This window comes from Lemur catta, chromosome 17 (genome assembly GCF_020740605.2).
Source record: "Lemur catta isolate mLemCat1 chromosome 17, mLemCat1.pri, whole genome shotgun sequence".
Classification (NCBI taxonomy): Eukaryota; Metazoa; Chordata; class Mammalia; order Primates; family Lemuridae; genus Lemur; species Lemur catta.
In genome coordinates this window covers 10,890,106-10,905,822 of record NC_059144.1, presented here as the reverse complement: position 1 = coordinate 10,905,822, position 15,717 = coordinate 10,890,106, and the positions used below count along the sequence as shown (strand labels likewise).

Genomic DNA, 15,717 nt, shown 5'->3' with positions numbered 1-15,717 from the left:
TTTTCCAAATAGTAGAGGTTGGCACTATTTATGAAATTCAGGGTTCCAGAATACACCACTTTAACCAAAATACAATCATGGCTTCCTAATGGTTCTTAAGTTGTAAATATTACTGAAAAATAAGTTAACCAGAAATTTTTCTTCTGATTTTTTAAAGTTCAAAGTGAAATCTCCTTTCCAACAAGTGGTGGTGAAACAACTGGATATCCACGTGCAGAAGAATGAGGTTGGATCCCTACCTCACACCCATATATAAAATGGAATATCCTCAATTTTTCTAGTGTTTATAAGCTGTTTATTGATCATATTACTGAATTTCTGCTTTCAAAAGAATGGTCTGCATTGGATGCTTGTTTCCCTGAAATAAAATGAAGATCTCTTTTGCACTGGTTACAAAAACAGCAGCATTTGGGTGAAAATGCCACATGACACACCTTGCTCTAGACCCTTCCCAACCAAAAGTTTTTCCCAAGAGGCCCTTGTGTGTGCCATGGCTGTTGATCATAAACCAGAGTAGTGTTTTCTTCTGCATTTCCCCCTCTAATTCAAGGATAAAGGAGATTGTCAATTACAGGACTTAATGTGGCTCTTGTACAATTCCAGAAGAATGACTAGAGTGACCTATTTATGTCATCTTTAGACGAAAAATATGAATTTGGGCAAAATATCTAAGAGAGCCTGAATTTTTGCCTTCATGATGTCACCCTGTCAGTAGCCATTTGGGGACCCGAAAGGGTATGTTTTCATAGTTGTGGGAATTACTGACAGGAGAATAATGTTTAATTTTCTGTTCCCTCAAGAGTGTTGGTAGAATGTCCGAAGGAGAGGAAAGGAGGGTAGATCACAGGGGGATTATTTACCACATGCCTAATCAAGTTGGAACTTCAGGCCTGATAGTCATGCTCAGTCAGGAAGATCTCAAAGTTGGTAAGAGGAGCTAGTTCACTTCTGGAGTGAGTTCTAGTTTTGTTTATGACAGTTTTTGACTTCACCTTCTATTATTGTCCCCTGTAATTCCAGTAAAATAAAAGGTGGCAACGTGGTAAAAATTTATTATTCAGGGATGGATTTTTCAGGTCATTTGGAGCCCAATTTTTTTCCCTTCTTTCTGATGCCTGCCTTTCAGCCACTGTCTTCTAGTCTTCAACAAAGGAGACAAAAAGCAGCTGAAATTCAGATAGGTCTGATTTTTACTTCTTCATAACTTTGATAAGAGGTAAGTGGGGAAGTGAAAGAGGAATAAACCAGATGGACTGTCAATGAACTCATCAGATCTGTACCCCTAGTGCATCATGCTGGGTTAATGAACACCTTCATTAGATTCCTTGCCAAGTATGATTAAATAGTGACAGAGAGTTTCCAAATACTTTCTAAGGAAGTTATGTTGTGTTAACTGTAGGGCTTTTGTCCAGGGCATGATGTGCAGGTTTGAGCCCAGAGCTGAACTGCTTGATAACAAGAGACGACTGAAAGAAGGAACCGGTAATCTCCTGGCTCCAGCTTTTGCTCATGCAGTAGTCTGTTTCTTCTCAAAAATAAATGTTGCTGGAGGAGGGACACGCTTGCAGCTCTGACTCAGGTGGGGCAAAGGCAATACATGTAACCTAAACATTTGTATTCCCATAATATGCCGAAGTAAAAAAATTAAAAAAAAAAATGTTGAACCAATGGTTTTTCAAGTAAAAATATGTTTTTTGAGGCACTAAATTATGAGGCTACTCAGGCCCTCATGTCTCAGCCTAGACCTGAAAGTGTCCCTCTGACTCATGCAATGTAACTGTTGATGAAATAGTTACCTACTGGCTAATGCAAACACAATGGAAGATCTAATCGTGGGGTCCCTTCATTCAACACATTTCTCATGGCTCGAGCCTGTACTTGCCCCATTCTATGTACCAAGGGGAAGATGAAGCTTCCCGTGGTCAGGACATGAGGGTGTCATGAAGCTGCCCCGAAAACCCAGGAATGAATTTGAACAAATTAAAATGTAAGAAATATTGTCATTTTGAAAAACAACGTTCTATATAACAATTCCAACTCTGAGAAAAATCATCTAAAGAAATAACTTGAAATGTAGACCTAGATTTACCTACCACTTTAAAACCTACATGCTAACATACCAAGATGCCTGCAGCGTCTTTATTTAGAACAGTGAAAATCTTAAAGTGACATAAAAGTCCAAGAGCAGCAACATGATTAAATAAATTCTGGAATATTCCTCTACTGTAATATTAGGCCACCTTGAAGATGATGTTTCTAATGAGATTTTAAGGAAAACATGTGTGATATAATAAATATCTTGCCCCACACACCGATCAAGTGCTTACAAGTCACATGTGGCTGGTGGCTATGATATTAGACAGTACGACTATAGAACATTTATTTCCATCAGCACAGAAAGTTCTATTGGGCAGGCACCGCTCCAGAGTTTTCTGTAATTTTCTATAAGCTACATGAGATATTTTTATGATCAGAAAAAAATTAAAAAGTAAAGGTGCAGATCAGCCAATTGGAGCAAAACCCCAAGAGATGATTTTAGCTCTGGCAAAACAGAGTCTAAGTGACTTATATTTTAAGGAAGCAACAAGACAGCTTTAATGAGAGAGTTTAAACGTGATCAATAATTTGCTCTCAGCTTGAGTACAGAAAAGATGTGTTAACTGAAAGGAGACAGTCCACAAGTGGCCCAGAAAAAGGAGATCTAAGGGCCAGGACTGGTGAATATGCCCAGCATGATTAGTAGGTCGCTCAACTTGGTGCCCTGGCTGGGTGGCAGAGAGATAACCCTATGGTATGGGAGGATGTATCAGACAACGGCAACTCGACAGCACCAGTAGAGGGTTATCCAGCAAATCCCTCCTGTCAGATTCTACTCTCACCCAGATAAGCCAGATGTAGGGACAGCTCATGTTCCTGGGCACACAGCTAAACTAATGACTCGGATGCTTCTTGCATCTAAGTGGGTACATGTAAGTTATCTGGACAGTGGGATGGGGACAGATGGGATAGACACCACTTTCAGGCCTCATCAAAAAAGTGATCTACACAATATTCCATGTCCTTGCTTTCTCTGTGGCTTAGAGGAGAAGGACCCTAAGACGGCAGAACCACATAATGGAATACATCCTGATCCCTGAGCTCCCACGGGAGCTGCTAGAATGGGAACATCCCAGTGGAATCTGGGAAAAACAAACAAACAATAATAATAATAAAAAAAAACCTTGTTGGGCTACCCCAGTGAGAACTGGAGTTGTTTGTAACACAGTAGCTAGCAATACTTACTCTGACAAATACAATAATAATTTGCCTTCCTGTGTGAAAGGTGTAAACGCAGCAGATCTGGTTATTTAACCTCTGCATGCCTCCAGAGGAGCCTGGAACCATGGCCAACCCTGGGCCAAGCCCTGAGAATGTGGCCTTTGGAATGTCACTGATTGATGATGCTGTTTTTTATACCAGGGGCAATAGGACATGCTGCACCAGCTTGTCAGGACTGTTTAGCAAACTTTACGACGTGTATCTGGTATCTGTGCTGGGGCTCTGAGATTCAGTCATCATAGCTGTTCCTGTAGCAGCACTGTGCCTACCTCACCAGCCCTCCCGAAAAGGCTCAGACTTCACTGGACCTCCCTGGACAGAGATGTCTCCCACCTGTCCCCGTACTTCAATGCTGGAGAGAGCACACCCTGTGTGACCGAGCAGGGAAGGAACTGGAAGCCTGCACCCGACCTTTCCAGGCTTCTCCTGATGGCTTTCACTCTCCCACTGCTTTTACTCCATATCCTCTGCTGTAATAAACCTCAGCCATGAATATAATCTGCTGCTGAGCCCTGTGAGTACTCCTGATGAATCACTGAATTTGAGGATGATCATAGGACCTCCAAAATAACTCCCATGTAAGATTTTTCTTCAAAAACATAGAGAACAAATCATCCAAAATAAGTATGCTTTCTGCCTGGCCCCTATATGTCTTACCGTTTGTCACTAAAATCTATTGACCCTGTAACCTAGACATCAAACTCTTGTGAATTTGGCTGATGTGAGTCAATTTACAAGAGCTTGACTGACAAAAGTCTCACTCTTGGGCCTGCAGAACTCAGGGAGATTATTAGGAATCCTGTGACAACCTGTGGATGGCACTCTTTCTGTGGCCAACCTGGATGACATGTCTTCAGTGTCTCTCTTACCCACATCACTTAACCTATAATAAGATGAATCAAGTACAAATGCACTAGAGCAGGGGCTGGCAAATGATGACCAGTGGGCCAAATCTGGTCCACCAACTGTTTCCTCACTGTCCATGAGTGAAGAATGCTTTTTACATTTTTAAATGGTTGAAAAAGAAATCAAAAGAAATATAATAGATCACAACATGCAAAAATTATATGAATTTCAAATTTCAGTTTCTATAAATAAGGTTGTATTGGAACAGCCACACCCATTTGGTTATTTATTGTCTACGGTGGCTTTCCTGCTACAATGGCAGAGTTTAGCAGCTGTGATAGGAATGCTCTGGCCCATAAAGCCTAAATATACACTATCTGGCCCTTGACAGAAAAGGTTTGCTGACCCTTCCTCTGGAGTTCTGAATGTCCCCACAAGCCTGACTTAGGAAGGACTTGGACAAGGAAAATTTGTTTCCCCTCAACATTACTGTTTCTACACCTCCCTCCTTTGCCCTGAGACAAAGACCCAGTGGCTAAGGCCATTACAAACAGAGTCCGTGTAGCCCTGGATTTAAGCAGTCATGGAGAAAACCACTTACGTAAGATCCGTAATCCACAGCCAGGGTCTGTAGAGCCCAGGGGAGACCCAGGCCGATCAGGATGTCAAACACGTTGCTCCCAATGGAGTTGGACACGGCCATGTCCCCCATCCCTGCAGGGACAAGAGGTCACTCAAGTGAGAGAGGTGATTCCAGGAGACGGCAGGGCCTCCCACGGGACTCTTCCAAGCCTTTGGTCTGGCAGCCAGAGAGCAGCTTTGCTAGCCCACATATTTAGTTCTCTCATACGCCATTACCGATGTAAAGAATGACAGTGATTGTAAAGTATAGAAATACGCATTCTATGGAATTGCTGATCTTTCCTTCACATATGATCACCGATTAAATGTGGGTGATCTGAAAATCCAAGCATGCTTCCGAAGATTCTGGAGGTTTTGCGACATCCTTATAGGAAGGCATAAACAACAGTTCTATAAGCTTATGAGCTCGCCAGCCCATGCACTCAGCTTCCAGCTGCTCTGTACTGTATTCAATTGTTCTGAATAATCGAGAAACATTATAAGAATAAGGTAATCAGTGGAATTTCCTGAGGACTTGTAGAGGACGCTGTGCTAAGTTTTGTGGCTACACAAGTCTGTTTGAGACAAAATGCCCTACATAGATCCTTGAGTGGCTGGGGCAGGGCACGGCCACCTGGGCATCCATCTGGGAAGGTGACCTGTGAGCCTGGTATGGAAGGAGGGAAGGCTCTGTCACATGCTGAAAACTAACCTCTGGCAACTGTCACTTTGAGGGTGCTGCAGCTGGGTAAGCCTTAGGTACGGGGTCTGTCCTTTCTAAGCCTCAGTTTCCTTAAGCACGAAATGGGGCTACTGCTTCATAGAGCTGTTATTTGAGTCAAATAAGATGATGCACCTAAAGTGCTTTACTTGGCAAAGGTTAGCTATCAGCATATTTATTACTTTTTTTCATGATAGAAGGATGGTAATACAACCTCCAGAAGGGGCTGTGGGTGCTACCCAGGAAATGTGTCTGCCCTCCTCAAGGGTGGGACCTTCTGGCTGGTTCCTCTGTTCTTCTGATCCCAGGAAGCCCTTCGACCAAAGTGGCATTGAGGTCACCCACCCCTCCTTCCAAGCCCTCTTAACTGCCAAGTAGATCCCCAAGGGAGGGAGGCCAGCCTGCCTGCCTTCCTTCCTTCCTTCCTTACTTACTTCCCTCCCTCCCCACCCCTGTCGCCACTGCATGTCCCACCTTGTCTGGCCACTATGAGGCTGGCCATGCAGTCGGGCACGCTGGTTCCGGCGGCCAGGAATGTGATTCCCATGATGACGTCAGGAATCCCCAGAGTGTAACCGATGATCGTGACCTGGAAGAAGCAGGGAGAGGCGGTGAGCTGAGAGCTGCCACTTGCCCATAGTTCCTCTGATGGGGACTCAGAAAAGGCTACAATCTGGGCCGTCTCTCTCGGGGGGGGCGGGGGGGGGGCAACATCTGCTCTCTCTGTCGACACAGAGGGCCAGGCAGACCCGGGCCATCACAGAGTCCGTGCTTGGCTTGCCAAGAAAACACTGGCCTTTTCACTTTGTTCTTTTCAGGTGAGTTTGAGAGAGGGGAAAAGGAGTTTCCGGCAAAAGACAATACTGGGACAGAGTCTTGAAACTCCAAAGGGCCCTGGGAAACCCGGAGTGGATGGCCGCTCTGCTGTGATTGGGATCTGAGCACCCACGTCGGGAGATGCACGGGGGAATTTACACGAGCTGGGAAGGGCTGGACTTTACACCACCCAGTCTCGTGGGAAAAGCCATAACCAGCTTTTCCTTCCCTCTGTTCCTTGAAACTTGGTGACAATGTGATTGTCCTTGTCAACACCATCATCTTCACCATAATAACTTAACGTTTATTTAGTACTCAGGCTTTGGGCTAAGGGGTGTTCATGGGTTTTAACCTATCTAACTCACAACAACCCTTTGGGGAAGTGCTGTGCTATTTCCACCCTTCAGAAGAGGAAACTGGGGCCCAGGGAAGCATGCGCCCTGGCCCTGTCGCAGGCTGCTAGTGAGCTAGAGAGTGGCAGTGGGGGCGGGGCCCAGACGGCAGACAGGCCACCGCAGACGCAGCACCTCTTCTTGCCCGGGAGGGGTTTTGCCAGAGATGGCGACAGATGATGCCTGAGGTTTTGCTCCCATTTATGTAAATGAGCCCCTTCTTGACCCCTGGTTTCCTGATGGGAAAACTGAGATGACAGCGGTCCTGAGACAGATGACCAGGGAGCGGGTGGCAAAAGAGGAAAAAGCGACAAACGCCCTGTATGTGGGCCTGAGAGAAGATAACTTGCGAGAGCTGAGCCTATTAGGTCGTTGTAGCATGCCACTTGATCTCCTTCCTTCTATAAAATTACAAGAAATGCAAACCACATGTACGGAGCACATTCTTCTCACAGTCGCTCCTGGGCCAGCCATTGAAAGAGACGCCTACGCAGGAAACCCCGACTTCACTCCAAAGGCCACGATCGATGGCACCTTCCCTGTCCAAAGGCTGGGGCTGTGAGTTGAATCCCCTGAGAGGCCTGGCTCGCCCCCTTGCAAACCAGAGGATGCACCTCATTTCCGTTCAGAGCTGAGTTTATCCTGGGGTGGCCTCAGGGCTTTCTGACTTCCAGCCTCCGGGGAGGAAAGTGAGATGCAGAAACACGCAACATTTGTATCCCGTGGCTCTGGAGCCAATGCAGTGACGGCATTCTGGCCAAGCCTGTGTTTCCTCTCTAACCCTCAGCTCAGCCCCTGCAGGAGCCTGGCTTGGCTCAGCCAGGCTTGGCCTGCGGAGGGCTCCTTGTTGTTGTCACGTGTGTGGTTGTGGCTGCGGTTTGGGGGAACTCAGGTGGCTGGGACCAGGTCTGTGGTTTGCTCCCTGACTCCTGGTCATTTCTTTGTTTGCTTGTTTTCTTTGTTTGCTCCCTGACTCCTGGTCATTTCTCAGGACTTGTTAGAGCCTCTGCCAGAGGGGAGGGAGGCAAACCGAAGGACAGTGAACTTCAGATTAGTCAGGTCAGTGAGTTTGCTAAAATCACCAGGCACCCTGAGGTCACTGACAGCAATACCATCCCCCAAACCTGGATTTAGAGGTGGTACACAGTGCACATGTCGAATAAAAATGTAAATGAATACTGCATGAGGGACAAACCCCTGGCTAAAAGACTTGAGTTTTAAAAAATATATATTTGTCTGTGGGACTGAGGCAAGGGATGATTATGAGTTAATTGTGTCAGGTGTACAAACTTGTTATTACCTCCAAAAAGTCTTTTTCAGAACCTTTCATTTTTTAGCTCTTGCATTTAATTCTCTAGAATTTATATTGCATTTCTTTCCAACAGTCAAGGTAAAACTAATTTGGATTTGCATAATTTTGTCATGCCTTTTAGTTTCTGCCCAATTCTGATTCTAATCATTTAGGCTTGCTCCCCAGTTACAAAGCATAGGCACCGGCGGGCAATACATTCTGGATGGCCAGGTTTCCTAAAGTGGCTTTGGGGCACAGGCTCTTTGGAGCCAATGCCCATCATTGAATGATTAGTTTGACCTCAGAAGGGACCCCTGAGCAGTCACCTAATCCAACGACCTCACTGTCTGGTGGAAGAAACTAGGACTCAGATAGGCATTTATCATCACGCCTCAATGCTTCATGCTCTTCCTTCCTGTCCTTTGCCCTGTGACTCTGCTTTCCTCCCCACTAGAGTGGGTGGGGTATATTCCCCTACTCCACTGATGTTGGGCTTGGCCAATAAAATGTGGGGGAAGTTATGGTAAGTCAGTCCCATGCGAATATTCTAGGAGGCACCTGTTTCCATGTGCTTTCTTGCTTTCCTGTGATATACCATGAGAAGAGCACCCCCAGGTAGCCACTGGTCCAAAGGAGATGAGCAAACACTTGGAGTAGACATGGCCCCAACTTGCTGCCTGAATCAAACATGACCATCCCGTAGCTTGAGACGGAGCTGCATAGCCAGTTCTGGCTAAGATTAATCCAATCACAGTCACTCTGAAGACATGTGAGCAGGAGAATAAATGCTCTGATTCTAAACTGGTGAGTTCAGGGGTGGTTTGTTACACAGCTTATTACAGGAATCGCTGACTGACACAATCACTGGGCTAAAACCCCAACTCTTACTCCCCTGCATTTGACTGCACTTTTCTCTCTAAAGAGATCTGGCCATGTCAGGGGTCTCCACGCACTCACCATCCACACCATCACGTAGGAGAACGCTGCGATCCATAACGTGGACGAAGCGAACGTGACCATGAACCATTTCTCCCAGCGCGGCTTGTTGCAGTTGGGTACGGTGAAGTACAAGACGAAACTCAGTGGCCAGGTGAAAGCCCATTTCACTGTTTCCAGTTTGCCAGCTGGAGAAATGGAAAAAAAACATCAGGTAGCTTTATTTCCTTGCTCTCTGCTATCCCCTGAATTGCTTTCCCCAGACCTAAATCTTATTGTCATGCTCTTCCGAAACACTCAAGTGGCTCTTCACCACCAACAAAGCCCGATAAACAAAACCAAATGGAATAAAAGCAATTATCCACTGCCCACCTGCTAGTTAGGTCTCTAAACGACAAGATGAGTCACTTCTGAGTAATACTGGGCTGGGGGGATGGTTTGGCAAACGGGCCAGGTGGGAAAAGACGAGGGGGACACTCAGGACACAAAAGAGGTAGAGTGTGTGTACGTGCGTGGGGGGCTGAAGTGGAGGGTGGGGAGCTAGGAAGACCACCAGTCTGCGCGTTCTCCACGTGGTGTGGTAACTACTTTTTCCCCAGATAATAAAGCGGCAGTGGACACAGCGCCATCTAGTGGACTGTCTCCGCATGGTCGGTCAGCACGCAGAAACCTTGGAGGACTTGCAGGCATTCAAGGTTGACAAAACATTACTTGAGTGCTTGTATCCCAAGCTGATAAGGATTTGCAAATAAATAATTGCTTTCTGGCTCAGTACCTGCTGCCATGGAGAAGACGATGGATCTGTCGGTGATGACTTACTTCTGTTTTCTCCGTGCTGAGTATTGTGTGTATCAGAGACACCCAGAAATGCTTATTTTGGGGCTAGAATGCTTAGTTTGTTTATTTTGCTATGAGTTCCTTGTAGCCTCAGATTTGACAGGCATATTAGTCCTTGGCCTTTATTACCACCCTGTTTAACTGCTAACTCACTTCTGGAAAGAAATATGCACCCACCTATGCACTCCTCACTTCAGTAGAGAGAAAGCGCATCTCCATCTTCCAGAAAGTCACCTCTGCCTCTTTCTAGTCAACTCTTCACCCCCTACCACCATAGATTAGTTTTTTCCTGTTCCCCAACTTCAAATGAAATTGTATAGTATGTCTATGTATCCACTTTCTTTTATTCAACACAGAAGAATAAGGTTTTTTGAGATTCATTCGTGTGTCAGCAATTCATTCCTTTTCATCGCTGTGTAGTATTCCACCCCATGAATATACTACAATTTGTTTATCAGTGCTACTGTGGATGGGCATTTGGTTGTTGCCAGTTTTATGGTATTACAGCTAAAGTGACTATGGACATTGTTGTACAAGACTTTTTGTGGGCTTGTTTCATTTCTCTTGAGTGAGGATCTAGGAGGAGAATTGCTGAGTCATAGGGTAGGAGTTGATTTAACTTTGTAAGAAACTGCCAAACAATTTCCAAAATGATTGTACCACTTTAGATTCCCACAAGAGTTGAGGTATTTTTTATTATAACATTTTGAACAGGAATTAGTTCAATGTTTAAAAAAATTTATTTCATGATTTTATACCAGTTTCCAGTATTTATTTCATATCTCTTACCAGTCTCCAAATAGTTTCTTAAAACAGCATAGAAAAGTTACCTACCATCATTTCTGGCACTCTCTGGCCTCTCTCAGATGACTAAGGCCCTGTGTCTATAGGGGGAAAGTGAGGCTCTCTCATCAGACAGTGTTGGGCTCTGGTCCCTGCTCTGAGGCTTATGAGTTGAGTGACTCAGTTATTTAAATTCCTCAAGCCTCAGTTTCTTCGTCTATAAAATGTAGACACAGTAACACTGAGCTCACAGATTTTCTGAGAGAATTAAATGAGATAATATTACAATAGGCCTTCCACGTGGCTGATGTCTTTTCAGGGAGAGAGACTTGGTTACACATCCTATCAAAGATCACAAAGAAACATATGACTAGGAAGAGGGATGACTTTAATTTGGCTCTTTGAAAATAAAAAAATTCTTCAGAAAATAAAAAAACAAGCAAAATGAGGTCAGAACATACAACCACAAGAGCTTGGAAAATGGTATTGATTAGATAGAGCTGCAAGCAGCACATGTTAGTGCCAATGAATTTTGAGCTTTCTTCAACTGTTTTCAAAAATTATGACTGGCCACCGGGAGGGCATATCTGGAAAACATACTTTTCAATGATATATGTGCTTTCTTTAAGTTATTGCCCCCTTGCAGCAGCAACAAGCTTAGAAAATTCAGCGAAGGAGAAACTGAATGAGTGCCATCTGAAATATCTTGAAATGTAATATCGAAGATACAACTCCTTGAGCAAACCGAGTGATACAGGAGGACGCCTTTGAAGTGATTTTGAGGAGCAGGAACCATCAAATGAGGATCACTCATGCTGTAGCTAGTCTTCATTTCCATTTCTGAATAAAAGGGCAAAAACTGTTTCCTTCTCCCTTTGAGTCAACAGCATTTCTGGACAGTTTCCCATATTTTGTTCCATTACCATTTGGTCTAAATAGAGCAGCAGAGGGGACAGGCTTAGTAATCCATTTAACTAATATTTATTGAATGCTCTCTATGCCACTTTGTGCCAGGTACTGCCCCAGGCACTGGGGGGACAGCAGCGAATTAAGGAAACAGAACTCCCTGCCCACAGCCCTGATGTACCTGCAATTACGAGATTTCAGCCAGCTCCAGGGAGGCAAAGCTGGGGGCACGAACCAAGGACTGAGCAGGGCAGTGTCCCTCTGCATATGACTTGGCTTTGAAAAGCAAAAGGACTTGTTTCTACATTATTTTCCAAAGCTTAACTCTACTGGACAGAGAAAGAGTCATTGCACAGTATTTCAGACCTAGACCGAAATATATTAATATATATTTGATCTGACTATTTAGGCAGTAAGAATGTATATTGTTTTAAAGTGGAAAATATAGAAAAAATATACTTTCCACTTTGGAAAACACTTATATTTTGGTTTCCTTCCAGTCTTTTTTTCCCCCTATGTTAGTGTGTTTACCTATATACACATGACAATGTTTCCTTTTCCTGTCCATCAACCACAAGGCTTTCTTCACTCAAGAGAAAAGAAGAGCTGCACATTTATAAGTATATATGTACATACGTATACCAAGCATAGGTGGGTATATGTGTATATAACCTATAATATAGCATTTGCATATAAAACACAAGTACATTAATATCTGTGCATGTATACAATATATTAAGTGAATACAATATACACGCACATGTTATGTGCATACATTATGTCAATCATAAATTACACACTGTACATATATGCACATGTATCTGTTCCCAAATAATATTCACATACTCCTCAGTAATGACTTGTTTGCTAATCATACCTACTACAGTCGAGTCCTGGAGAGCACTGCAGCTGGGGGCCAGAAACACAGGGTGCCCACGCCTTGCACGGTTACTGTGAGAGGGCAAAATGTCCTCATCACGTGGACGGACCTTTTTCAGGCCAAAGGAACTTAGCTGGAGAGGAACCCATCTCTGGGTCCCTGGACCGAATGCTCCCGACTCTCGCTGCCCTCTGCTGGCCTCTTCACCCTGAGCAGGGGCCGCCCGCCCAGTGAGGGGCCTGGCTGGGCATCCGGTCTTCCTGCCTTGTGAAATGGAGTCCCTCAGTCCAGGCATGGGGTTTCTCAGCCAAGCTCACTCTTCATTTCGGAGGCAGCCCTGGCTCTGAACCAGGCCCTCCTATGTCTCAGAAGACGTGTGAAAATGGCTGAGTGCCTGTAGGTCTCTATCCCTTCAACGCTCCTGCTCCAAGGGTGGGCCACGGGCCAGCAGCATGGCTGTCACCTGGGGGCTTGTTAGAGATGTGGGTGCTCTGGCTTCACCCCAGACCTCCTGAATTAGAACATGCATTTTAGGATGCCCAGGTGAGAAGGGCTGGCAGAGGAGAACTTGGACTTCTGCCTCCTGTCTTGGCAGTTCAGGAGATCTTGAATGACAGAGATCCCAAGGGGTGGTGGGATCACATAGGGCATCGTCTCTCTTCTCCTCTCGTGCTTTGAGGAGGGCTCAGGGTACCTGATGTGGGGTTCCCGAGCCTCGGCTGCAGGACTGTGGGGGCGGGCTGCCTGCAGCCGTGTCTCCCAACACACGGGAGCCAAGAAGGTGGGCGGGAAGGCCAGAGGCCTCCATCATCTGACACCTAATCACAGTGACCCAGAGGGCGGCAAGCAGGAGCTTCAAAGGCCTTGAGACCCCATGGTTAGGTCTCATCCAGGAGAGAAATTGGGACAAGGGATGTGAAGGGGACCTTTGTCCCACTGAGTAATGAGGCCCAGGCGTGGGAGCGGATGGTTTTATCTCACACACGGATCATTCTTGGTCTGCCTGGAGGGCTGCACTTGGGCATTTGGGACTTTCCAGATGGCAACATAGCTGCTCAAGGACCCTTCAACTGGCTTGACTGTTTCTTTAATCAGTGAAAGAGTTTAGCAAAATAAGCATTTCTGGAGATTGGTTGTGGTAGGCCAACGGTGGACTCCAAAAACAAAGGTTGAGTAGGCAGAGTTCTAGATATGGGCCCCCGGGGTTCTGAGCCCCAATTCTCTGAGCCTGGAGTAGGATGAGCTATCCAACCCAGGACTGTGCCATGTTGACCCTCAGGTGGTGACACTGTGCAGGTGCCCTGATCTCATCACCCCAGCCTTCAGAAGCAGAAGGGGGAGCCAGAGAGGAGTGTGAGAAGGACATCACACCCCCAGCTGAAGGTGGTGGGGGCCCTGTGGCCAGGGATACAGGCGGCCTCTAAAAGCACTGAGCATCCTCCAGCTGTGGCCACAAGGAACTGAACTCTGCCAACAACCTGAAGGTGCCTAGAAATGACTCTGCCCAGGGCCCCTGGAAGGGAACGTAGCCTTGCCCACACCTTGATAATGGCCTGGAGACTCTGAGAACCCAGCTGGACTTCTAACCTACGAGACTGTCACCTATTCCGTGGGTGCTGTTGCAAGCCGCTGGTGACACTGCAGTCTGTTACGCAGTGACAGAAAACAGATGCAAGAGCTTACAAGGGAGGAATGGAGTGTTTGGTCATTTAACCCTTAAGATGTTTTTGTCCTGGTTGACAGGGAAGAAGGTTGCCAAGAAATATATCTGACAGTAGCAAAATGGATAATGAGCCAGTAGGTATTATTTTCTTATCAAGATAATGCACTTATAAGTAATGATTTAACTTTAGGGGGTGGTTAGGGAATTTGAGGACTGGAACTCTGGATGGATGTGCTCTGATTAGTTTTGGTGAGTACTTGATGAGGTTGAGATCTTAGATGCTCTGAGTGGGCACAGAAGTCTTGGTCTGAGTTTTACCTGCTGTCCCCTGGACAGGAAGAGGAGCTCCACAGGAGCATAGTGAGACCCTGTACCCGAAAATAACAAAGGATTCTGACACGCTGCACCCACACCCCACCATCAAATGGGCTTTCAGATGGATTAAGTGGTCCTTCCTCCGGCAGTCTGGGGCAAATTCCAACACCCTGGAGAGGTTGCACATGTGAATTGAGCCTCACACACTCGACAGTGAATGTGAATCAGACCAGTGTACTCTTTCCTGAAACAGCCAGAAGCTTCTAGAAGTTCTAGGAAATAGGCAGCATTCTTTGGGCTTGGTCCATCTGTTCTGATAATGGGTGGGGTGGGATGACAAGGCTGCTGGAACAACCAAGTCCTTGTTGGAGGCAGCAGTGGGGTGGGGGGAAGGACACCATCTTGGTGGCTGAGGTCCTGAAAGCTTTTACAGACCTTGAACCTCCCCCTCCAAGGTCCCAGGGAGAGTCCCTCGGCCAGCTCCACTGGGGAAGGGTTAGGTGGGGTCAGGATGCTTTTGCCCAGGTCTGCGTCTCCTGCAGCCTCTGCCCTGGAGACAGCAGGTTGAGAGAGAGGGAGGGACCTGATTGGTGGTAAGGGACACTAAGAGAGAAGAACACAGAGCACTGGGATGGCTTCATGTGTCCCCCAGGGGTGGCTTTGGCAGGAGACCTCCCTGGCCAACTATCACAGGATGGGTGGAGGTGAGCAAGTGCCTCTCCCCTTGAGCACCGAGCTGCCTTGATGAAATGGGTCACGTTCATTTCCTCCTTAGCACCTACAGGTCCCACAGAACAGCTAAGAGAGGACCTTCCTTTCTCCATGAAATGCAGTTGGCCAAAGAGCTCAAATTCCAACCAACGATCATGTGCCACCATCTTGGTCATACTTGGACCTTCTACAGCGGAGTCTTGCCCACTGTAGAAACTTAATATACATATTTTTATGCTCATATAGAGGTATCTTTCGAATTGAATGGTGCAAAGACCATCCAAGTCAAGGGCATCCACTCAGTGGCCTCAAAATAGCTCCCAACCCCAGCCCAGATGTAGGACCTCTTACAGGGGGGGTCGAATGGTGTGTACGGTCCTTCATCATCATCCTCATCCTCCTCTTCCTCCTCGTCATTCTCGTTGTCCTCATTCTCATTCTCTGTTTCGTTGCCAGCCTCGGCAACAACATCGTCCCTCCGAGTCCCATTCACGCCCCTGTCTGGCGCACTGCTGGGCCCTGTCCCGTTCTCCACGGTGTGCTTAATTGGGATTTTGATGGCCACCTCGGATTCCCCATTGGTGTAAGCCCTGCTGTTTATCAGTCTTTGTCTCTGGAAAGAGAAAGACACACTCTTACCACTGTCAGAGGGACAGCAAATACCTTACACCCAAAACACGA

General features: G+C 46.2%; 1 protein-coding gene across 2 annotated transcripts in view; it reads right to left on the bottom strand.

The window, feature by feature from the left end:
* SLC24A3 (solute carrier family 24 member 3) overlaps window positions 1-15,717 on the bottom strand; it is a 457,347-nt gene that overhangs the window by 17,137 nt on the left and 424,493 nt on the right. For both annotated transcript variants that reach the window (XM_045528345.1, XM_045528346.1), the window contains exons 12-15: window positions 15,388-15,649; window positions 8,963-9,129; window positions 5,981-6,095; window positions 4,766-4,878 (exon numbers count right to left, since the gene is read on the bottom strand). In XM_045528345.1, the coding sequence (XP_045384301.1) occupies window positions 4,766-4,878; window positions 5,981-6,095; window positions 8,963-9,129; window positions 15,388-15,649 (657 nt within the window). The remainder of the gene's footprint in view (window positions 1-4,765; window positions 4,879-5,980; window positions 6,096-8,962; window positions 9,130-15,387; window positions 15,650-15,717) is intronic.